The sequence below is a fragment of the Ruditapes philippinarum genome, unplaced genomic scaffold (genome assembly GCF_026571515.1).
Source record: "Ruditapes philippinarum isolate M1 unplaced genomic scaffold, ASM2657151v2 ctg2914_1_1_1_1, whole genome shotgun sequence".
NCBI classification, from domain to species: Eukaryota; Metazoa; Mollusca; class Bivalvia; order Venerida; family Veneridae; genus Ruditapes; species Ruditapes philippinarum.
In genome coordinates this window covers 236539-263405 of record NW_026856295.1, presented here as the reverse complement: position 1 = coordinate 263405, position 26867 = coordinate 236539, and the positions used below count along the sequence as shown (strand labels likewise).

Below are 26867 nucleotides of genomic sequence, written 5' to 3'. Positions count from 1 at the left end.
ACAATGTAAATCTTGAATATTGGAATGTTTGAGCTTTTTGCATTTTCGGGTTTTTCTTTATACTTTGTTACAATCATGTGCAGGCGAACGGAATACTATGAGGTCACATTGAATGTCAAACTAATAGTTGATGCTACAACCTTAAGATATCAATCTTACAACATTACTGGAAGGTGACAGGTCCTAACTTTTTGAGAAAGCGACACGACTGGCAAGAATTAATGCAGTATGTGAGCATATTTTTCATTAAGTTGAATCAGATGGGCAGCAAGTTTCATTTCCATAAAGTGGCAGGCAAAATCGAAACTGACTAAAGTGTGAATGTATTAGCATTTTCAGTAAATTTCAAACTAGGATGCTATCTTTGAAAAGTTTATCAAATCATTTTTAAACATCACTAATCTAAGTTTAAATGCAAGCTGTGTGAACATCGATGCGGTATTGAACTTTAAACGTTGGCGTATTTAAAAAAAAGAAAACCCGAAATTCATTCAATATATTTAAGTGGATTGTAAAGTTATATTCCACTGCAAAAATATTGATTTAATGTATTTTCACTTACGTTTCCCACAAGGTTTAAGTAATTTCATTGAAATGGCCGGGTTTTTTTTTCGAACTCTTTCAAGCGTGCGATACTTATATTATCACAGCATATCTATTGATTAAAGTGTTGGACCGTATATTTTGTTATATATACATTTGAAAAAAAAGTTTAAAACTTCAATAAACAAATACACATGATATTTTAAATCTTTCACCAAGGTATCGATCTTCGCTTAATTGTTGTTTATAGTAGGTACAAAGATACAAGTATAAGTAAAGATTATCAAATAGTGAAATTGTGTCCCAGATATTCAGTAAAGGTAAATTTTAAGCTCGTTAAACCCCTCTGATACTTTGAAATATTTTAATATATGACAAGAGATCTTGTGGATTTGTTTTTATACATATTTTAACGTATAAACACGTTTTGCAAGTTTGCATTCAACCACGCGCAAAGAAGTCCCAGCCAATCAAAATAAGGCGTTTGATACGCTGCCTTAAACATAGAAAAGTGATTTTACCTTTTACAGTAAAATACATACGCTAGAAGCTTCTGCTCTCACTGTCAAGTTAGCGAGCGTCTAGTGTTTGTCAGGTTGCCCCGTATTGATTGGAAAGCCTTCCGCGGAGTTCTGCACACACATCTGCACGGAACGTTGTAACAGAACGGACTCTTAAGAAATAATTTTGTTTTAAAAAATATTGGATATTATCCACAATAAACCTTGTTTTTTGTTTGGATTATCTTCACTGTCGTGAACGAGGTAAAATATTTTACTTTAATTCGATACACTCTTAAATCCATGATATAAAATAATTTTACTTTTGAAAAAAATATATAAATATAGATATATAAATGCATAAGAAAATGATTAATAAATTTGACAGTTGTGACAAATAAAGTGACATAGAAAGGTTTTTAATCCATAATAAAAAACAAATAAATGTCATTAGAAAAGAAGCACATATATTTTGTAGATAAAAAAACTCTGATACTTTAATTATTGGATATATCCGTCATGTTTTAAACGGACTTAGCAATTTAATTTACTTGTCTTAATTTAAGTAGAAAATTTAAAATAGTAAGATATGTGTGTATTAACCAGATTTGATTATTAAGCATTTCTATATCGATACATACAGTGTGTAACAGGGGGGTCTATGTAGCACCGATGATCAAGTCATTTAAGGGCGTGGTGGGTGCTCCACAACAGCGGCTCTTTTTCAATTTACTTTTATTGACACACAGCTTAATATAATAACCAGAAATTGCACACACCTTTTAGATTATAAGAATTAAAGACTATTAATTGTCGAACTTCGACAATTATCATTACATTTGATACGACCTCCCTCCAAAAATATTTTATACACACCAAATTTATTAAAGGCGCACACAGATAGGAACATTACCCTTATACAGATGGGTTAAAGAACACCATTATTTCTAATACATTTGACACGACCTCCCTTTAAAACACGATTATTTCTAGTATATTTGATACGACCTCCCTTTAAAACACGTTTATTTCTAGTATATTTGATATGACCTTCCTCCAAAAAATCCGATACACAGAGATCGAAATGAAATTGTGAAATGTCCTTGAAGGTTGTATAGACTCACAAATCGATCAAGCTATATAGTTATCAGTTATCGATATATCAGTGTAGAAGATAGAAGGATATGTTATATATATTTTGCGAGCTCATCATTTTTTCTCCTGTTTTTGGTATGTTATCTGTTGAATGAAAGAAATCTTTTGTCAACTTGACTTCTAAACAAAACCTTAAATGGACGTTTATTGGCATTCTGACACCATTGCTATAAAAAGCATTATTGTAATTTGATGCGTGATATACGAATTTAACATGCAGAAAATAGAAAAAAATGAACCAAAATTGCCTCTGATACGTTTTATTTTGCGGCAATTTAATGGCATTGTTTTCAATGTGTATAAAAAGGAAATTGCTTGTTTGACAAGTTTTGCCTCAAATATCGTTACTGCAAGTATCCCGAATATCGGGCATACATTTCCAAAAATGTACTTTACTATTTTACACAACCCTTTTTATCCTACTATGCGGTCATACATTCCCCTAAGGTGCAAACCCCCATGCCGCCCTACCCGCTCAAATTCGCTTCTAAGTAACTAAGGTCCGTTCTCCACTTCAATCCATCCAATTGGGGTACAATGTCAGTTATACCTTCCTACCAACCACCCATTTAATATTTGACATAGTTCAGAAAGTTCCTTTCCCTCTTTCATCCACCCGCATGGACACACATTGTCCAGGTCACTTCCTCTATTCGTTCAGGCCTTAAGAGGTATTTTATACATAAAATGCCTATTTTTTAAGAGTTAGGCCATACCGTGTTTTCCTTTAGTTTATTGAGAAATACCGGAGGGGTACCGGGTTTTTTTTTTACCTCGCCCCTCAAATAATAAAAAAGTTTGAAAACAGAATAGCGTAGAATCTATTGCAATCTTTGTCGAAAACCTAGTCTAAGTTTATTTTATAAAGTGTTATCAAAAGGTTTTATTTTTCTGCATATAAATTAAACCAACGTGGCGCTTCTGGAAATGAAAATAACCAACGTACAGCATTATTTTGTCCAAGAATGTGCTCTAGGGCACGTTCCCTTTTTGCATAAGCACGATGCATGTGTGAAATGGACCAAGTTATATTTTAGAGATTTATCGTGCATATTTTACGAGCTCGTCTTACTGTATTATACCATTCGTTGAACATACTAGTATGTCAGGGGAGGCAACTAGAGTTTCAATTTGTGACTATCGTATTCAGCGTTACTTCCCTTTACTTTCAATTCATCGTGACAAGGAAGAGTAACTTGATTGATTAATTATCAAACTATATCACAGTTTGTTGGTGTAAAGATATTTATATGATATCAAGAAGGTGAATAATGACAGACAGTACCAAGATTGACAGTATCGTCAACCAGTACCAATACAATTTGATAGATATTTCATGACCAATTCAAAGATAGTTTAACAGTATATACCAAGTTAGCTGAATTTTATATCGTATAGTTGTGATACCATTTGATTTGTTTTATACCATTTCGAGGGTATTGATTTATGTATGGTATTAGCTAGTACCAAGACAAATAATGGTATTAACTGGGGTTTGGTATACCGGTTAACGGCGGTTGGTGATGATGTTATATGTCGGTGCTTAGACAGTTAAATTTACCTTACCAGTTCTGATTTGATGTTTTGAACCAATTCAAATGCGAATTGTTAGATACAAGATCTTATGTACTAGACTGAGTACCAATTAGGTCGACAATAGTATCACCAAGTACCAATTAAATTAGATCGTTACAATAGTATCACCAAGTACCAATTAAATTAGATCGTTACAATAGTATCACCAAGTACCAATTAAATTAGATCGTTACAAAAGTATCACCAAGTACCAATTAAATTAAGTCGTTACAATAGTATCAGCCAGTGCCAATATAATTTGGTAAAGTAAATTTGTTATATCAGTACCAAGACAATTTAAATGGCATCAGCCAGTTCCAATCGAGTTTATGGTATCATAGACCATCATAGATATTTTTATATACCAGTACCAAGCCGATGTAATTGTATCAACCAGTACATTTATGCTTGGTTATGAGATGCGTTCTCATCAGTACCAATTCTCATACCCACTGAGTTTGAAACTGATAACCGTGGCCTTACCATCATTATGTTTTTTATTGTTTTAATTCCATCCATATTTGGGAAGGAAAAATGGTGGACCTTTTATAAAGAACCTCCCGTGGGCGTAGGCGTGGGCGTTGATATTAAAGATATTCACTTCAATCTTGTTTCAATATCAACATTTGAGTGCTTTTCAAAAGGGCATGGCACCTTTATATACATTTCTGGATAATTCTTGACTGCATTTGTAGATTATTTGGTTAACCCTCTTGAGTCGAAAAAAAGTGATTCACTTTAAACCTGGACTACTTGTTCACTATCAAAATTAGAATGCAAAATGTAAAATGACAGATAATCATGTAAGTCATTTTGCTTAACTTATTCACGGTCTGTTTTTGAGTCGCCTTAAAAAAGGGGGGGTTACTTGCGTCGGCGGCGTCGTTGTCGTCGTCCCCTTAAGCTTGTCCGGAACATGTCAGTCATTATAAGTCAGATTGACTTCAAACTCGGTATGCATGCTTCTTATAATGACCCGAGGTGCAGTGCACAAGAACCGGTACTCTGCACTTCTTAATTTTTGAGTTATTGCCCTTTGTTAATAATTTTCATACTGTATTTTTTTCCTGGCCATTTCTCTTAATGAATAAAAGCTATGGACTTAAAACTTCATAGGATGATAGATCTCATTAGGAAGAAGTGCAGTGCACAAGAACCGGTACTCTGCATTTCTTTATTTTTTGAGTTATTGCCCTTTGTTAATTTTCATACTTTGTTTTTGTCCAGGACATTTCTCCTATAGTATAAAAGCTATGGACATGAAACTTCATAGGATGATAGATCTCATTAAGAAAAAGTGCAGTGTGCATGCAAGAACTGGTACTCTGCACTTCTTATTTTTGAGTTATTATCCTTTATTAATTTTCATATTTCATTTTTGTTCTGGCCATTTCTCCTAAACTATATTGTTCACAAGGCGCGGGGTTCTAGTTTTAAAAGTATTATTTTCTCAAATACCATGAACGATAGTGGGGCTTGCTGTTAACGAACAGTTACTTTTTTGTTGTTATTTTCTATGTATGTCCTTTTAGGTTTTGCTCTTTTCTGGTCAGATGGTGTGTTATATTTAACTATTTAAATCATAACTTGAAACTGTACTATAAAGCTGGGGTTATTTGCACTGATTTTACATTCTCCAGTTGAAAGCATACCTGATTTCCATTTGATTTTCCCCCAGAACTATGCCTGGTTGTCTATTTGTTTAAAACTCCCAGATGATGTCAGAGCAGTTTAGATTTGTTCTATTTATAAATCTCCATATAGATATAAATGTAAATTGTACTTGTAGATACGGTGCTAACCCTCTCAGTTTTATCACTATAGTATTACGTTCTTTGTTTACCAGTACCAATTAAGATACATTGCTTTGTGAGACTATAGCATCCAGTACCATCCAAACGCTGTTTCATTCCAGTACCAATATTAAAAACTGTTGTTAATGCAATAAAGTCAGTATCGTGATTAGATGTTGCATTTGTTAACGTAACACTTGCCTGTTCCATACAAAAATGTTCCGTTTGATATATTTAATATTTGCATGTACCAAGCTAGTTTACTGTTATCAGTTGCAGTGCAGTAACCTCTTACCACTGGTTTCCTGTTGCATGTAATTATACTGCAACCGTTGCTTCTTTTGGTTGGGATTTGCATTAACACAGTATAAGTCATATGGCGACTTTCCAGCTTTACTGGTGGAGTATCAGTACAAATGAAATTTGGTTTGAACAGTACCACGCAATCGCAGTATAAAAACAATTCTACTTCTGTTATCGCAAGTAAGGTACAAGTTAAATATATAGGCTCCCAAGTAGGGTACAGAGATTGGAAGTAACATGAGCTTTTACTTGCAATACAGGGTATATATTGAATTATATAGGCTCACAAGACAGGGTACAGTGATTTTGTTTATATACTATGACAACACTGCTGCGTTCAAGACATTTTAATATATAGACTATTGAACTTACCAGCACCATATAATTCCGGTGTAAATACTTATATTTGCCACTGTCAAGATTGTCGTTTTGTCTGACAGTTAGGCTACCAGTATCGTGGGGTGTTACGTTGTATGCTTTTCCCCGTACCAGGCAAGTCCGGTGTATTGGTTAGCCATGCTATTTGCTATGCCTTTTTCTATCAAGAAGTCTGGATTGTCGGTCAATTAAACTATACAAAGTATAGTATGAACGGTTCTTTTTGGCATCGTAATTGCACGAAGAAATTAATTGTCAGAGTTTCGTCTTTGACGTTAATTTCCTTTACCAAGACGAAAATACTTTGCCAGGGTTTTGTGTTAACGTGTAATGTCGCGTTCGTGTTAACGTAATATCCCGCTTACAAGACGAAATAACTGTTTAGGGTCTTGTGTTCAATGCAATATCCCGCTTACAAGACGAAAGTAACTTTTCAAGGTTATGTTTTAAGTATCCACCTGTTATTAATTTTATTGTTTTTTCTTATTAATTTCATATTTATTTATCTGGGGTTTCGTTGTTGACTGATTGATTGACTGATTCATTGACTGATATTTCATGTTCTACATTTCTGCTTGTCGTCTGAAAAATGTCGCTCACAATAAAAAATTCATACGTTTGCCAGGGGAAAAGGGGAAACTAGTTCCTAGAATCAGATGATTCCTAAATGAGTGTATGTTACCAGCTTGTATGGTACCAGCTTGTCACTTGACACTTGGTTGTCAGCACATGATTTAGCCACCCTTTCTGACTTGCACTTTCTTACGGAATAAATTTCAAAATATTTTTTAAGGGAATCCGTGTGTACTTCAACTGCTGTTTTCTCTTCAAAGATAGTGTGTTTTGTTTGGAAAATGATGAAAAAAGTTCTCTAATCGTTTAATGTAGATCTATTGGATATATGTCCATTTGTGTTTGTTGTACGAGCAAGTGTCGAATTACTTGCTTATTATAAAGAACTTTGAACATTTACCCTGTAATGACTTTGTTATGTGTTCCGCATGTTTTGTGGAAATTGAATTCAGACCTTCCTTTGCTCTTTTACTGGACAATATTTAATGGAGAAAAACAACATAGTTTCATTTTATAGCGTATAACTTAGCAACATCTGAAGTTTCCCGTGTTATATCTTAAATGAAATAGCCCAGAATTGAAATGAATATTGTCAACTTCCGCCATATACTCGTACACAGAATTTACCACCAATATTGTCATTCCAATAATTGCTACCGAAACTACCCTCATTCAAGTGCACATTGTCTATAGCACCATGCATTGTGAATTTATACAAATTCAAATGCATATATCAATATGTATTAAAAAATTACCCACATTCAAATGCACATCGTCTATTCCACTATGTATTTAAAAAAATACTAACATTCAAATTCATATCGTGTATATCAAATTGCTTTCTGAATGCACCTACATTCTAATGCATATTGCCTATTACCATCATATTGTCCAGAATTAAACACTAAATGAATATTGAATTTCATAAATCCTGAAACTACCCACATTCACATCATATATTTCCGTTTAAAGCTGCACGCCTCCAGATGAGCAAAAATATTTCGATAAAATCAAACCTGAGAAAATGGGGAAAGGTATACAGATTCAAAATTCTAGTAAAAATTTGCATGTTATGTGCGCTTAATGACCGAATTTTTCAGTATGTATAACTACACTTCTACTGCGTTACTAACGCATTAAGGGCTATTTTTGCATATTTTGACCTCTTTATAGTGATTTTACATAGGCTGTAAGTGCCATTGATAATGTTTAAATTGCATTCTTTTGGCAACTTTACAATATTATACTGTTAAATACATTTTCAAATTTTCATGAAAATTAGCATGAATCTGGAGGTGTGCTGCTTTAAAATCCTGAAATTACCAACAGTCACATCATCTATTTCCGTTAAAATCCTGATACTACCCACACTCACATAATCTATTTCTAAGATATAGAGCTTTATACACAGGAAATTCTGTTCCAACTCAAAATTCCTCGGTATCCTTAAAATTCCATTAGTTTTTTAAGCTGTTTCATAAAGTCAACTATCTTTGACAATTTAGGATTAAAAAAAAATCTTAATCTCAATATTGACTATGTTAAACACTATTGTTTTTTCTTCCAGATTAACATATAAAAATGGCTTCTGAAATCAGGAAAGAAAAGAAAAAGATGTCCATGAGGAAAGGTGACATTGTTATCCAGAACACCCCACGAGGAAGTATGGGTGGTGTTGGAACTATGACAATGTCTTCGACATCCAGACGAAGCAATGTGATGGGTGGTGGTTACGGTGGTGGTATGATGCTACCAACAGGTGAAGCATCAAACCTCAGCAAACAGGCCGTGCAGACTGTGAAAGGTGTGAGGGGCAAAGAGAAAAGGGAAATGTGCGATCTTAACGGTAGGCTCGCTTCGTACCTGGAAAAAGTAAAGTTCTTAGAAGCAACCAATAAGGCACTTTCCGAGGAATGTGAAAAGTTAAGGAAGATTAAAGGTATCACTGGCGAGAGAATACGAGAAGAATACGAAGAAGAACTGAAAGAATGCAGGGAGGCACTAGAGGAGGCAAACAAAGAAGTAGCTCCATTGCAATCTAAAATTCTCTCACTTGAAGACAAAGTGGAATCATTGGTCGAGGAGTAAGAATACATTTTTAAGGAATAATTTCTACTTTTCGTGTTTCCAATATCGTTAAGACCATTTGTTTTTGGCTCATTTGTTTTTGCTTTAGACCATACGACAACTTTTTAATGGCGACATTTCTATTTCTGATTTCTGCCAGCTTCTTTTGTTGTATTGATAGGATCGGGATAATTCGCACTTGTGAATATTTGTTCGTCGATTATAATGTTTGTTCCCGAGCAAAGCGATTTACATGCCTTGGTACTTGGTGTTTCTATCCCTTCCGTGTGTTATTTTCTAATTTGTACGGAAAATCCCGAAAGGTAATAAAAATCCCATTCCAAAATAGTTTTTAATATTGTCTCTTTAAGTACTCGGCTGTATTTTAAATTATTATTATCATAAATGAAAACAAAATATTACCACTTTCTTTGCAGAAATGATGGTTTAAGGAAAAATATTGAAGATCTCCAAGGTCAGATCGAGAAGCTAAACGCGTTGCTAGGCGAGCACGAGGCTGAGACGCTAACTCTCAGACGACAATGCGAAAGTCTGGCGAAGGAACGCGATAACTGGAAGAAAGAGGCTCTCGGTCTCCGTGATGACAATAACAGACTCAGAAGTGTAAGTTTTATGTCATTTTATTTATAGGATTTATCTCCCTTTACCAGGGTATGTACAACGCAGGTTATATTTGATATAAAATGCAGTTTTTCATAATGTTAAGTTTACTTTCGTTAAGTTAATATGTAGATGTATTTTTACATGTTTTTTTTTTCTAATCTAATAAAGTTGGTATGCGGGTATATCTCGTACAAAAAAAGAAAATTAAATTAATTTAATATGTATCGAGTACAAAAAGAATGTGTATTTTGTTTAAAAGGGGGCGTGTATCTTTTACAAAATAGGTATATCTCTTTGAAAAAAAGATAAACATTTACTAAAAAGGTGTTTAATTAGCGGTATCATACTTGTACAATAGTTACACTGTTGCTTTTTAGCTCGACTTTTCTATGAAAAGGGGAGCTATCCTACTCGCCCCGGCGTCGGCGTCGGCGTCGGCGTTAGCGTTGGCGTCACACCTTGGTTAAGTTTTTCGTACCACCCCACTTTATTTCAGAAGTATTACAAGTATGGCTTTGAAACTTACCATACTTGTTCACCATCATAACCTCCATCTACAGACAAGAGTACATAACTCTGTCAAGGTTTTTGACAGAATTATGGCCCTTTTTTGACTTAGAAAGTGTATTGAGCTTGGTTAAGTTTTTTGTACCACCTCACTTTATTTCAAAACCATTGGAGGTATTGCTTTGAAACTGACCATACTTGTTTACCATCACGACCTTCATCAACAGACAAGAGGACATAACTCTGTCAAGGTTTTTGACAGAATTATGCCCCTTTTTGACTTAGAAAATACATTGAATATGGGTAAAATCCACTTATTGCCTTAACCCTTTGAGATATTGCTTTGAAACTTTTAATGCTATTTCACATCATTACCCCATCTGTACGCAAGAGAAGGTAACTCTGTCAAGGATTTGTTTTAAAAATTAAGGCCTTTTATCGACTTAGAATCTTGGTTAAGTTTTTAGTACCAGTCCACTTTTTGACTGAACTGTTTGAGATATTAATTTGAAAGTTGGAATACTTGTTTACAATCATGATTCCCAAACATGTCCAGGAGAAGGTAATTCTGTCAAAGATTTTATTTGAATTATGGCCCTTAACTGTCAATGTTTTGTATTATAGGCAAGCACTAAAAAACTTAAAAAATCTAAAAAAATTCATTCCTATCCACTTGTTCACTTTACCATAAATTATGTCATATAAACATTGCTGTAATATTCAAGGGTATCAAACAACTAGTTCACTTTAAAAATACAGAGATTCTTGTATTGCCTTTTACTGCAAAAACTTTTTTTATTGGCAAGCAATAAAAAAGTCGAGCGCGCTGTCTTACGGACAGCTCTTGTTTATTTTGTTTGATCTAGTTTTATATTTACCTAGACAATATTTATTATCAGATCAATCCTTTGATAATTTATAAAACAATTTGCTAATTCTAGTTGTACTGTAACACCGGAAGTGATAAGGACGGTGCAATCTGACGTAGAAAACTTATTTAACAATCAAGGGAAGTAATACCTGCCAAACCGGAAGCAGTCTTGATTATTTTTTATTTTTGGTGTTTTTTAGGACTTGGAAGCTGCTAGAACTAGACAAATCAATGCTGAGAATGAAAGAGACAGATATATGGAAGAATGTGATTTCATTAAAACCACCACTGATATAGTAAGTCTCCTTTTTGTTTCTGAAAATATCGACTAATTTTCGGACAATACCGTAATAAACCGGAAATGGCTATCGCGTTTATTTATATTTTTTTAAAAGAACTTCCTTGACATAATAAATTGAAATTATGGTTTCTTTAATAGACTTTTTAGTTGTTTTATGAATACAAATTGTTCAATGATATCAGTATGACTAAGGCAAAGGGTTTTCACTGGGTCTTTAAATTTCAAAATGTGACTGTCTGATATTTTCAAATTGGAGATTCTAAGAACCTTAATCTTTCTATATAACATCTAACATAAAATATAAGTTGTGTAATTGTTGTGCAAGAAAAGTTAAAACAACATATTTGTAAGGGGAACCAGATATATAGAACTTTGAACCTTTTGAAAATAGTTTTTTTAATTACAACAAAGGTGGCCCCCTACTAATGTAGTCATACGGACTAAATCTCAGTCTGTTCCGTTCCTATCCGGAACAAACGGACTCTTCAATTATCGCTCGCGACAATGAAAAAAAGTATTTATCTAATTATATATTTATTGTTTGTGTTTTACAGGAAATTAATGAGCTCAGAGACTTGCTCAGCAAACTTCAAGGTATCCAGCCACAAATTGAGCAGATGTGGAAATCTGAATTCCAGTCGACACTTCTTGACTTACAGGCACACTTCGACACGCAGCTAGAGGAGATGCAGAATGAGCAGAGAATGAGATATGAAGATAAAGTAAGCATTATATTTTAACATGACGCGAACATTTCACGACATTATATGCCTTTAAAGGTGGTAAACATTCGGCCAACTTCGCCACCATTCGTATGTGATTCGCACATCGACCCATGGTCAATACTCAAAAAATGACGAATTTCACCAATTATTAATGGTCATTGGGCGCTTTTACATTGATAAAGATTGTTTTATTTTATAGTACTAGCTTATAGATCAGTTGTTGATCTTTTTATTTCACTATTGAAATGAATGGTTCAATGACAACGTGTAACGGTTTAACGAGTAGCCTCCCTTGATTAGGAACTTCATTAGTTTTGACCAGCATTATTTTTTCAGAAAAGTTCATTTTCAATAAAAAACGGTTTCGGCAGTTTTTTCACTGTTGCATAACTGAATCAAACCTACATTCTTTTTTTGATATTGGAGTGTACTTATGAACCCTGTCCGTACAGGGAACCTTTTTCCGTGCAGAGATCTTTTTTCCGTATAGAGAACCTTTTTCGTACAAAGAACCTTATTCCGTACAGATAACCTAATTTCGTATAGCGTTACATATGAACCCTTTCCTTACAGAGAACCCTTTTCCGTATAGTGTTACGTATGAACCCTTTCCTTACAGAGAACCTTTTCCGTACAGAGGATCTTTTTCCGTACATAAAACCTTTTTTTCATCGGTACTTTTACAGTCAAATAATTGCTTTTCATAATAACTCAGGCGTATGGATTTCATTAATTCCTCTGGACAAAACTTACTTTGTCACGAACAAATCTGAAATAAATTTTTGGTGGTCCAGCTTTTTCCGTCAATATGTAGAAAAAATGATCTAGGATTAAGTGGATTTCCATCTTGTATAAAATATGAGTGATTAGGTGTTGGCAATTTTAAATGATATCAAATTTGACATTTTACTATCATAAATTAATTTTGTAAATTTCTTTCTTTCAATAGGATAAAGCTGATATTCAAGACATCGGGGCTCATATATAAACCCATTATGTTTTATATATACTCGAAAAAAGTCCTCAGTGACCGAGTGGTAACAGTCGATGACTTAAAACCACTTGTCCCTTTCAGTTATGGCAACGATTTTGTCAGCAATGTTTATTTATATTATATGATACAGTTATCTAGGTTGATAGTGAATGCTTGAACTTAACACCCAGATGTTCGTCTGTCCGTTTCCAGGGAATTCCAAGGATGGGCAACATTCCCCTCATCTGTAAATTTGGAGAGTCTCCAGTATAAATACGAATTCAGGGATAACAATTTTCTAATGTACATTTCTCAATTCAAATAGCTAACAGTTTTATTGCATCGTTAGTTTTTTTGTTACCCGTTCATAATCAATTTTGCTGTGACACGAGACAACTTCGGTGAACCACATGCTTCTAAATAACTCAATATAAAACTTATTGGCATTCACCTTTGATCTTGAATTATTTTCAGCTCGCAAGTATGCAACAAAACTTACGTAGGGACAATACGGATTCAACAAATACGAAAATAGAAAATAAACAGCTGAAGGACCAAAATAAAGCCCTAAAAGACCGATTGAATGATCTCGAAAGGGAGGTAATCATGCGTTTAGTTTTGTTTTGTTGTTGTTACTAACTTTACAATAATTTTGCAGTTACGAATGCTAGAGGCAAACTCACGTCGGGATAACACGGACTCTGTGTCAAGTACCGAAGTTAAGAATTTGAGATCAGTCATCAACGACCTCAAGCGGCAATTAGATGACATGCGAGGGGAGGTACAAAAAAAGCACCCATAAACGCATGCATATATTGCCTGTATACTCCATTTAAAATGCTGTAAATGCTTGAAAAAAAACCGCTTGATATATGAATAGAATATTATATTTTTGCTATAGAACATACCAAGTAGAGTAGAGATGCATAATTCTTATTATCCACCTTCATATTTATTTATATAAAGAATGCCTAAGAAGAGAGGTGTTCTTAAAGGGAGATAATTCAAAATCGATATATTTAATAACAAAAAGAAAGAAAGAAGAAAAAGGAAGAAAAAACTACTTTTTTATTTTGCTTAAATTCTTTTTAATAGTTAAAAATAAATATTTGTGATTTGTAAATTTCAAGTAATCATAACTGATAGAATAGTTCGCTTAATTAATCAGATGAGTACTTAAAGTATTTCTGTCTATGATAGGACTTTATACAATGTAGTTCTTAAACAACGCAGCATTTTAAATAGAATGCCCTGCTTAATGGTATTTATTCTATTCAAATCTGCATGCACTTTCAAACTTCTTTTACTATACGTTTATATTATTAGATATAAGAATTTTTATCTATTTAAACTGTTATTTGGCATCTATCTGCAATATTTCTACAATATTAGTATTTTTACCCTAAGATGAGCATAGCATATATTTAACTCTTTTTTAATTCTCAACATTTTTTCCATTTCTTTCAAAGAAATATAGGTTATAAAATTAATGTACTTTAACTAATTAATAAGAATTAATTATCAATCTAATTTAATTTGAATAATAAACCGGTAAACTGTTACCAAATATTTATTAAGAAATTAAATCTTGTCATTTGATTGGTCGAAGTGGTGTTTGATTGACAGGTGTCACATCTTAACAGTTGCGGGTCAACAAAACAGCCACATAGCGCCGCCCGGTAAACTCTATTGGTAGAGCGATGACCTGGAGCCATGTAACCCGGGTTCGATTCCCGAATGGTGCAAGTCATTTTCTTTGTGATTATGAAATCCTTTCTATGGTCACTCGCGCTGTACCACGGCTCTCTGGGCAAGTACAAAAGTAACTAGCAGTTCCTTGCGAACATAAAGGCTACAAGTACTGGTAAAAAGCTTGGCATCTTGCCCAGGAACGGTGCGATAGCTGAGCTGTTCTCTGGTGAATTCTATGTGGCTCGTTGCCGTGAACTGCAGGGTAGACAGCAAACACCACCGCCCCTAATCACAAACACTCATAAAATCTGATGAAATCTGCATTATTTTTAAGATTATGCTCTGCACAGATGTTATGTTTTCCTGAATAGGGAAACTATACATATTGATACTTAAACATAAAATCAGTTATAAAATTTTCATTCCTCATTTACTTTTAAACCAAAAACTAACTATATGATATTATGTCCAGGTTTTTTTCTTAATTTTCATACTTAGGGGAAAATCAGTTAATGAAAAAAAGTATTTAAAAAATCAAACTTGATGTTTAGCGGATGGCACGATAATAAGCTACGTGTAATTTTAAAACCGCCCACAAAATAAAATGACATTTTCGATAGTAACAAATTAGGAAATTTAAGAAAACAGCATGTCAAATAAATGCTGCATTATTCGGAACATTTAATAATTGACACAATATTCTTGCACGGTTCTTATTTTATTCCGCCTTGCTATTTGTTTTCATATCTTTACAGAGAAGCTATTGTATAACCCAGAATTTCGTACATAGACCAATTTATACAAATTATTATTATTACTGCAAAGAGGGTTTGGTGCGAGCTTTTGTAATTTAATCGATAGGACAGATTTTATAATGTACATTACTATGACTTCCGGTGGGGAAGCGATCCTAAAGACGTCACTGTCGTCATTGACTCTACAACACAACAAATATTATCCTTATAAAATCTTATAATATAATATCTTTGCACCGAATCCTAACTATATTATTGTTCTTCTAGAGCTTGTTGAACTAAAGTTTTATTATTCTAGAATGCTTGAAATTATTATAAATGAATTAAAAAGCGTATTGGGTCGAAATGTTATAAGTACGAAAATATGTCAAAACGGCGTTTTATCGGCCTTTTACCATTACGCCCCACAGAGGTGGGACATTAATTTCAATTGGATGTAAATACGGAACATGCATTTTAAATCTAAAGACGATAAGTTTTTAATTTGTTATTAAACGTACATGCTTTTGCTGATTTTAATATTTCAGTAAAATATGGTTAGTTTTATAAATGCATCTATTTAAGCCATACTTTTCTTTTAATTCTTCTCTTTCATGATCAGACATTGCTCTTCAACGCGTTACTGATGTTACATGTTTATTTATATCATTGATATACCATAAAAAAGATATAGACAAGACGTCATTTGAATACTTCTCTAAATAATGTTTTTGAATTATCACTAGAAGCATGTAATATTCAATAATATTGACAAATTATTATTTGAAATATTCGTTATGAGAAAAACAATTTTGATTCATAATGCAAAAAGTAAGTTGTTGCAAGTAATATTAATTTATTGTTATGATTAGGCATCAAATGTTAATGGTTAAACATCATATGTTTACAAAAAAAACAACAATCTTCATCATTTACAGGTAACAACCATTCTTAGATCGTAAAAATTCGGCAAATTCCGTTATTTTCCGTACCGTACAAATATCAGATAGGCATTCAATGACATGGAGCAATACCCTAAACTAAAAGCTTACTAAATTAATATCCGATACGGGAAATGACGAAGTATGTCGAACTTAAACGAGCAGTACTAGAATGGGATTTGACAATACATGATATGGGGTATTTTTATTATTAGAACGAGTCCCTGAGAAGGCAGCTTGCAAGCTTAAAGGCACAGCACGAGAGGGATTGCGAGGATTGTGAGAAAGAAAAGAACGATTTGAGACAGAAAATCATGGGCTTGGAAGCAGAAATTGCAGATATTAGCGCCGACTTGGAAGATTTACAGTCCAGCAAGTTGGACCTTGACCTTGAGATCGCCTGCTACAAGAAACTTATGGAAGGAGAAGAAAACAAGTAAACTTCAGCATACAAGAATATTCAATGACAATTTCAGTTTTTTTTATTGTAAAGAACAGCGTCAGTTTTATGGCAGAGTTTTCCCTGTTTTTTCCCTATTTGTTGTTATACTAATAAATTCAAAGTAACTAACAATTAAGTAAGATAGAGGCTATGTGTGTGTTTTATTTTTATCTTTTTTTCTGCTAAAGAAATAGTGTAAATTTGATCAAGCAGATGCACAAAATAATAATAATAGAAAAAACTTTTAAAAACTTTGGGAACGTCTTTCATATATTTGAGGCGGTCCAAATGTTAATTTTTATCTGAAATTTCAGGATTAGAAGAACTTTGGAGGACACACAGAATATGCAAAGTTCTGGTGGAGCAAGTTTGTCTAGTATAATTTCCAAGGGAGTTAGTGGCGGCGGTGGCCAAAGTTCACAATCGTCCAGTTAGTAACATTAAAACACGATTTTATTACTCAGAAATGTGAGGGTGGACGAGTGCACATTTATTTTACATGTGTGAACTCGCTCCGAACGAAGGCATTCGGCAAAGTAAACTTAGTTCCATTACCAACATTTTGGCCCATTTTAAACCGGTTTTTTTAAAGCGTAGAATCGTATAACTTTATATAAAACAAACTTCTGAAAAAAAAGATAAAAAGCTATTTTTAACTAATTAAACTTGTATTCTTTTAATATGTTACTGGAACAAAATAAAGTTTTTGATGTCACCAAATTTTAAGTACCTGTCCTTGACAAGAAATGGAACAAAGTTAACTTTGTCTAAATAGCGAAACAAAGAAAGTATCATATATCGGAAACAGGACAATTTGCTTGCTTTAGTCGAAAGAAACATACATATTTACATATTATTTTTCACGATGAATTTTTTTTCACACATATATTAAATTAGTACAGTAATTGACATGTATAAATTTGCTGACGGTGATTTGCTACATCAATATATCTGCTTTTGCTATGGATTAGTCGTAGAAAGTGTTTTACAAATAATAATGTATATATACTATACATGTATACAGTAATTAGCAAAGTTTTCTAGGAAGAATGTTCCAGAAATAAGTACACTAGGTGAAACATTTTGCACTGCCCCTGTAAACACGCCGCATCTAGCTTTATTTGTTATAAAAAAGGGTGTAATATATTTTTAAAGCTTTCATTTTATCCCAGCAATGTCTGTGAATCTGTAGTTTACTCATTCATTATAAATTTCCAATTTTTTTTACGCATTAATTAATTGATTAATGGTTCAATTAAATAATTAGTGAATGGACTGATTACATAATTGATCAATTAATTGATGAAAAAAATCATTCCGCCAGTCTAATTTTAGCAAGTCAGATGGCTAGGTTGTTTATGTAGGTGTCCGTTAACGTTGCTGGAACCGAAAAAAAAAAGAGAAATGAGCCTTGGCCGCCAGTTTAGAGCCAGGCTGGTTCTCATCTTCGTGCTGTCTGACCAGGCTCTATACTGTTAGCTGACAATAAATTTTCATCTTTTTTACCTAAGCATTTACAAGTACATTTCAAATAATGGAATCTGATTAATGCCTTTTTAGAAAATCAATCAGGATGTAAATATATCCGCTACGATAATGAATTATAATTAACTCCCGTTAGTAACAACAACAACAAGAAAGTGTAGGAATTTAGTCGGGAAGCGGGAGGGGGTCTGTAAAGTTGGAGGTTGACACCATGACATTTTTACAAAATTATTTTGAATCTTGAAATTGAAATAGGTGATTAATTACCAGCGTTTTTGAGTCATTGCGTAGGTTTTTTCTAGTAGTTCTATTCTGACCCTTTAACTCTTGCGTATTTGCCGTGCTAGCGCACAGTTGGGAATCCTTTTTCATGACTTTCCTTTACCCGTGTGAAAATATGTAGTTTGCTGCAGATATACGGTTAACAGAATATGGGCTTCTCTGATTTAGATTTTAGAAAAGTTTAAATTAAATGCTCTTTTGCTAGGATTTTAAACATTATATCAATAAAATACAAGATTTCCTTACAATTCTTGTGGGGAAAATTTTGTGCCACTTAGGATTCGATTGGCATTTGAGTAATACGACCATAATGATGTGTTCTGAAGTTATGTTTACACGGCTTAATTTGCGAATGAATAATGGAATTTAATGATTGTTATTAATGGCATTATACAATATACATACACCACCAGCACGTATGCATGTGTAGGAAGGAACAACTGTTTATTTTAGTATTTTGAATTATCATCTTTTGCTGATATCGGCTCCGAAGTCTTCCGGATTGTGATAAAACTTATCTCGCAGTGATCTCCCCTTATCAGTACAATCTGCCAAGGGAGGTAATCACTGTGAGGAGTTTGAAAACTTATTTTATACAAAAAGCCTATATTCCGTTTACCCTTCTTGCCTCGTCAAATTTTGTCTTTCCTAAGTAAATATAAATTAAAAAAGGGCTTATTGTTTTGTAAAAAAAACAAGGAGCATATATGTTTTTTTTTTTTCGGAAATATTTGTGACTTTTTAAATGTTACTAGACTTACATATATGTATTTTATTTACAATTTGTCTGTTTGTTACTTGTGATGTATTTGTTAAAGAATAACATACATGATTACTAATGTAAAGCTTTTTTTTAATTTATATTTGCTTCCACTATTACCTTCCACTGATGTTCATACTAAGTCAAGAGGCATTCTTCACTTTGGTCTGGCCTTAAAATGTGATTTATATGCTCAAAATAAATTCTTTTAAATTTTTTAAATCTGTTTTTAAAGTGTGATTCCGAACTAATTTCTTTTTCACATTACTCGTTTATACATAAAACTGCGATATAATACGTTTATATGCTAAACTTAGAATATATGTTAATATTAAAAAATTATTTGAATAAATGTTTTTATCAACTATTGCCTTGTTTCATTGTATGAAGTATATGGGTCTTTGAACATTTTTATTATTAATATTTTTGTATTTATACATGTACATATGTTATATTCTCAACAAAAAGGAAATATCGTAGACAAAAAAATGAAGACAATTTTTGATTTAAAAATTATATTTTTTTATGCTAAACATATAACAACATAACGACTGAAAATGTTAAACATATATACACAAATATATTTTTTTAAATGAAAAAAAAATAAAATAAAGAAAACCGTATAGTTTCATTACACGTTTACCTGAAGAACTAACAACATTTTGGTTACACGTTTACAAGTAAACGTTAAATGCTTAACTTGTTACACGTTTATGAGAAGAGTAGTTAATCGAGAGTTTTCTTACACGTTTCCTATTTGACTTAATACACGTTTACGAATAAAAGTAATAATTATGTCATTTGTAGCATGTTAACACATAACATATGTAACATTTTTATCGTTAACATACTATGATTAATATTAACATGGTTTCTTGGATTTTGATATTTGTGTATATCTTAGGATAATATTTTCAGTCACGTGGTTTTTGGTAAAGGATTAATATGGCTTCAACATAATTGCATGATTGAATAAATAGTCTTGAACACAAGTAATAACGCCTTAATGTTTTGCTTTGTCAGTACTGTCTATTTCAACTGGTGTTTCATTATATAAAACATTTGTTGATTGCTTTTTTCCAAGATTTCTAAATTTTTTCATACCTGACAAATGAGTGTTTATTGTTAGCATAACTGACAAATCATCAAGCATTTTGTTCACATAATATGCCATGTGCAATCCATAACACTGAATTTGTTTAACATATTTTTTTTTCAATAATTCTGTTATTACACGTAATTTAACTAATTACAAATGAGAGCCATATTTTGTACTAATAGAAATTAGGAAACCAGTTTGAACAAAACTTAATAGTTCATAAACTATGCATGCTAGATCTATGTGTTACTGAATATATGTTGCACTCCTATAAAATAGTGCTTTATGTAACAAGACAGTGGTAGAAGATGAATTCCATTTTTATGTTCTGTTTGTTACGGGCTTATTTTTTTTGGGTTCATTTTTTTATTTATTTTTTTTTATTTACTTTTTTTATAGACCCCGTTGTTAGTAAGTATATCGAAAACATTATGTTTGTTTTGTTGACGTTTCGCCGCAAAGGATTACGTAACCATTATATGACTTTGATTCGTTCTGTAATACTGTTTTTACACGTTGTTCCTTCACCGTATCTAGTCCATCTATCCAGTACACGTTTTTATTATTTTAATTTTATTATCATTTCACAAATTTTATTACCCATGTTTTGATTAACAATGCCCCTCTTCCCTTTTCCCTTTGTCGTTAATATGTACTCTCTATGTTTGAAACCGATAAACAGAAAAAAGTACTGTTTTACTCATATTATCACGTGTGTCACAGGCAACAAATTTTTTCCCCAAACTACCAGTGCAGACCAGAATCAGGCGGCACATCTGCTGTATGATCATCGTCTGCACTTTTTGCTATGTAGTCAGTTCATATTTTAAGTTTTCCCCTAAAAACGATTAATGGCTTTGTCCAGATTAAAAGATGGTCATGTCTATTTACAATATTTTAGCGTGATAATGGGTTAAAACAGGTACTTTTTTCATGTTTGTAAAGCATGCTAACTAATTTAAGGTAAGGAATCAAAGTCATACTGCATGTGATCTAATTAACACCGCCATAAATGCGGTATCTTAAAACTTCGTCTGAAATTTTGTGTGTACTCAGGAATATTTATATAGACATTACTCTACCAATATCTTACACGTTTAACACAAGTGGGTACATTATTAAAGCGTAGCTCTTTTTGTCCTATAAAAGAACTCGAGGAATTTCATGTACATGTATATTTATGTGATATATATATATTAGTTACTAACCTTAAAAAAGCTCATTGAAATTGTCTGGAAAAATCAAGACATTCCATTGGTCAGTGCACAAAAGTCAATATATCCATGCTTTGTACATGGCCGATTGTGCAATTACATCATACGAAAATGATGTTTTCAATTACGTCATACTTCATTCAAAGACAGTAAAGATAGCCGAAAGCTGGCTTTTATCTCATGTCCATCGTTTGTTTCGCTCAAAAGAAGAATGAAACGGTGAATAAAAACGAAAGAGTAAGTATTTGTAATTCGTTGTACCTAACCTAACATGTAGTTGTTTTGTCTTCATCTGTAAAGGTAACGTATTCTGTTGACGTCAATCTACCATTGAGTTCCAGGTCGTTTTCAAACTTTGTTATTTCCGGTTTATCCGATTGTAGACTGTAGTAGTACAATGTATTCGGATACTTATTTATTCGGATAAGCAGAAATCACAAATTAGATAGCGATTTCACATGGGAGTATTTGATAGTCAATTTGAATACGGTGCCTTAGTAAATTACTACTCAGTATTGAAAATTCGTAGCTCTCTATACTATAAAGAAACCGACTAACACTTATTTAAATATATCCCAGTACGCTGGCACTTTTCCTCATTCTCCTTTTGGGTTTGTAACATATAGATTAGTCTTTCATTATTTTATTTTTTTAAAATAGCACTTAACGGGTGATGGCGGAATGATATTGTATTGTTGTTATTACAAGCCTGAATGCTCGCAAATTTAATGTTCGCTTTAGCCAAATGTTTTCTGCAACTAAATACACTGTTTTAACCTCTCCTCTTTCAAAACATGAAATACATGCCTCAAAATATTGCTTCTTTCTCTACAGGTATGAGTCAGTCACATGGCAAAGTACAAGTGTCTAGAAACTCACAATGCGATATCCAAATCCAGGAGTGTTCCCAGGGCGGAAGTTACATTGTCTTAGCTAACTCTTCCAGTAAGGTGAGTGTCTCGGGCGAAAAATAAAATAATAGAAGAAACTTTATTCAAACTGGGACATGATAAAAAAATTTGGTTTCTTGTTTTCCTTTTTTAATTTTCGGTGTTTTATTTTAGGACTTCAACTTGAAAGACTGGACCCTGGTCCGAGAATTCAAAAAACGTGGTGAGGACAGGAAGGGATCGTATAAATTCAGCAATCTTGTCTTGAAACCAGGAAAATCCGTGAAGGTAACTATAAAACTTTCTTGTACAAAATGAAATCTTCAGGCATATTTTAAACCAATCCCTATTTAGTATGTCAAAGCATAATTCTTTTAAAGCTGTGATTTCTTTATCTCTCTTTGTAAGTGTACTCGTACAGAGATAAAGCGTTCAAAGTTGAAATGTTACTTGACATCTACAATATTAAGTGACATTATTCCCATCAAATTGAGCATACTGTCACTTAATGTGTAATATATTGAATCGTTTAAAAACTGGACTATTTGTTTATAGATCCCTGCAAAATGTACGTATATATATTTAGTGAAGGGTACACATCTGTTATTTGTACACATAAACAATAAAGAATAAATATTTTAGTTAAAGTTTTAAAATTTTTATCTTTGTAAGGTGAACACATAAAAAGTGAAGATTATATCTTTTTTAAGTTGAAATAATCTTTGTTAAGTGTACTCTTATAAATTGAAGAATAAATCTTAAAAGTTGTAACATTTTTTTTAATTTTTTTAGATGAACACATACGATCGTGGCGAGGCGTCCGTGGCCGAGTGGTTAAGGTCGTTGACTTCAAACCACTTGCCCCTCACCGCTGTGGGTTCGAATCCCGACAGGGACTTTCGATTCTTTCATGTGAGGAAGCTATCCAGCTAGCTTACGGAACGTCGGTGGTTCTACTCAGGTGCCCGTTCGTGCCTGAAATAATGCACGGAAGGGCACCTGAGGTCTTCCTCCACCAGTAAAGTTGGAACGTCTCGATATGACCTATACTGTGTCGATGTGACTTAAAACCCAAAACAAACAAACATACGATCGTAGAGATCTATATAAAAGCTGAAGAATAAATCTCTTAAAGTTGTAATTCATTTTTTTTTTATCAATTTTACACAATTTACGTAAATGATTAGATTCTAATTATTATTTAGATCTACATTCACATATGAAGTGAAGAAAGGTCTTGTTTTTATCTTTTTTAAGTGTATTCCTAAAAAGTGAAGGATAAATCTTTTAAGTTGTAATTTTTATTATTTTATATTTATAATTTTCATACCACAAGATGAAAATATATAAATCCTTCATTTGTAGAAAAAACTTGAATTTTCTGTTCATTATATACATTTTCTCTTATTTGACATCAGAATTTGAATGACTTTCCCTCAATTTTTGTATATTGGCTGTACATAGCAGAAAGTAGTCCGGCAAACACCAATGAAAATACGAAAAATATTTTTAACTGCAGTGAAAACTAATTTTTTAGAATCTACAGTGGAAAAAAACTGAAAATTAAAAAAAACGTATTTAATTTCATCAATAGTTCTGATTATTTCATTTTTAGGTGTATTCATTCAATGACAGAGATGATTACGAGGCTGATAAGGCGGACAAGAGTATCAACTACGAGGTTTGTGTCGGAGATGAAATTAACTGCAGAACATTTGGCTCTGGTAATGGAACAGCCAGGCTTCTAAATCCTTCCGGAGCAGTAAGAACATTTTTTTTAATATTGTTTATTCAATATTTTTGTACAAATAAGTTTTTAGTGCTTGGCATATGGCTAGATCAATCAGTAGACTATATTTCTACTATGAAACTTGTTTTTATTCACTTAAAACCATAAATTAAACGTTGTTATTGAAATGGTACACGCTGTGGCGCATATGACATCAATTATGACGTCATCTTGTTTTCAGTTAATTCGTTACTGGGAGTACCCTTCATAATATTATTATATCCATATTCATTTTTTAATTGTGTAAACCAATTGTTGACTTATTTATTTTTTTTTCATTTCTTTCAGCAAAAGGCCTCCTCCACCATGACGTACCTGAATAATTAAATCAAACATAGCATCATCTGACGTCATATGTATATTATCTAAATGAACATTTTCATGGCGTCATTGATTTCGTCATCAGTGAAATGAAAATACAGCCATCATGAAATCTAGCAACAAATTTGAATGCCAGGCTAATGGAAAATAAAACAGCACGAAGATTTCTTAATTGATACATGTATATGCATACCATCTTAAGATTATTGTACATGTATAAATGTTATTTTGACTGATAATTTAAATCTGTTTGGGAGTATACGAAGCACGTGGACATTGCTTAGAAACAGATGTTTTATAACAACATCTTGTTTAATTTCTTATTGCATTTCATATGTTTTTGAGATTTTTCTATATTTATGCAAGCTTGTATATAATGGTAGTTTTTTTTTTTCTCAGAGAAAGTTATTTTTATATCTATTTCATGCGGTTACCATATTGTTGACCTTCTTATCTACGAACTATAACTTAAAAAAAAAAGAAGTTGTAGACCTATATAAAGTATGATTGACTTAGTTATGTAACTCTTCTTATTACAAATCGATTCATTGGTGCTAATTTCAGCGGAAACGCACGAAGTAGACCGAAATATGTTTAATTTTTGTGTAGATACACTAAAATGCATAATTATGACATTTGTTCAGAACGTCTGTTGTTATTTTTATTAAGTGAACAAAAATTTGATTTATTTCGTCCTATAATGCGTGGATTCGTGTATAAGTAAAAAACGATATATACTCTTTCTGTATAAAGCGATGTATGTGAGGTCGGTAAATGTACATGTGTAACTGTGCTTGACAAGAACTATTTTAGCATTTACATCTACATGGTTATATATATAAAAAAATTAAACCAAATATAAGAAACTAACACCAACTTTTTTGGGTGTGTTTTAACGTAACAAAAAACATGGTGAAAACAAAAAACATAAAATATCAATTGTGTACATGTTTATTAATTTCGAACATTTTTATTAATTTTGAACATGTTTATTAATTTTGAACATGTTTATTATTTTTGAACATATTTATCAATTTTGAACATGTTTATTTATTTTGAACATGTTTATTTCAATAAATTTTGAACATGTTTATCAATTTCGAAAATCCTATCAGTACGCCAATATAAATTGTGATCTTGCACGATTTTTCAGATTCTCGAGATTGCGTGTTTTGGTGTTGAATATGTAGATTTTACATGTACATGTATGTTTGATTATTGACAATAACATTTAAATATTGATACTTATAAAGAAAGGGAGAGAAAAACATCATACAACTTTTTTTAAGAAAAGAAAAGGCTTATGTGTAGATCTATATTCATAATTGTGCATGAATTATTATTATCTTATAAAAGGTTTTATTCTGTAGATAGGTTTATATATTTTTTGTTAGAAGTTTCTATAGTTTAAAAGAAAAAAATAGTTCGTTTAATTTTATGCGGAGTCATTTCCCAGGGTACTTTGCCTTTCGGTGTACTATGTTAATTTTAGTTTTGTTTCTAAAATCTACCACATGTATCTTTCTTAGGAAGGTACGATACGGACCAAGAGGTTTGAGTCTCTTTAGCTAAATTCAAGGTTTCTCAGACCACCCGATGGTTTTTATTTACTTCTAAACTGGTCATATATTCAATATTGACTTCACTAGCATTTATCAAAGTTTGTTTCAAAAGATATTCTTAAATTCGTAGAGCTTATGCTTTTACACACTAGATATATTTTAAATGCGTTAAAGCAAATAAAATTAAATATCTTATATATACCGCTCTTTCTTGTCTTTTTTCCTTGTAACACAGTTGATTCAAATTCAAGGCAGAATTATTTTGCCTTAAGGACGTTTTAGGGAGTTTTCATTAAAACATATAGGCAAAATTAAAACTGTTCTATAAAATTTCTTTAAACTTAGCATGTTGTTAAAATATGATAACAGAAACATTTTAAGCGAAAAAAAAATTGGGGTAAACGTTCTCGTTTTTTAATTATCTGCCCCTGAATCAGACTTTTCTACTTATTTGAACATTTCAAGGGCAGATAACTTATACATACTTAAATGAATTCTTATTTTTACTTATGGATTATGTTTTTCTTTTTATTGTTGAGTACAATACAGAATAACATGCAATTCCTTACATCGTTTCTGTTATTTTTTTTCAATGAAAATAAAGGTACTTTAAATTCTTTAAAAAGGCCATTTTTTAAGAAAAAATGCACAGGTTAAATGAAGAAGTGGGAATAAAAACTACCCACTCGAAATTTGTTCTTGAAATTTTGCATATCGACTAAAACGAAGGTAAGCTTCATGAAAATAAGAAAAAAATTGTATTCTTAC

At 32.3% G+C, this 26867-nt stretch overlaps 1 protein-coding gene across 3 annotated transcripts; it reads left to right on the top strand.

Annotated features, from left to right (window-relative positions):
* Positions 1–1087: 1087 nt before the first annotated feature.
* LOC132746127 (non-neuronal cytoplasmic intermediate filament protein B-like) lies at positions 1088–26298 on the top strand. 3 transcript variants are annotated; one of them, XM_060735203.1, is made up of 13 exons: positions 1088–1307; positions 8388–8904; positions 9325–9511; positions 11090–11185; positions 11745–11912; positions 13363–13488; positions 16471–16691; positions 17012–17127; positions 20723–20734; positions 22372–22487; positions 22602–22715; positions 24043–24189; positions 24505–26298. In XM_060735203.1, the coding sequence occupies exons 2-13, from the start codon at positions 8402–8404 to the stop codon at positions 24541–24543; spliced, it is 1845 nt and encodes a 614-aa protein (XP_060591186.1). In that variant the 5' UTR covers positions 1088–1307; positions 8388–8401; the 3' UTR covers positions 24544–26298. The 3 variants fall into 3 exon arrangements, with proteins under 3 accessions (XP_060591186.1, XP_060591187.1, XP_060591188.1); XM_060735204.1 differs by lacking the exon at positions 13363–13488 and adding an exon at positions 13547–13669 and having other exon boundaries at positions 1089–1307; XM_060735205.1 differs by lacking the exon at positions 20723–20734 and having other exon boundaries at positions 1089–1307.
* Positions 26299–26867: the final 569 nt, after the last annotated feature.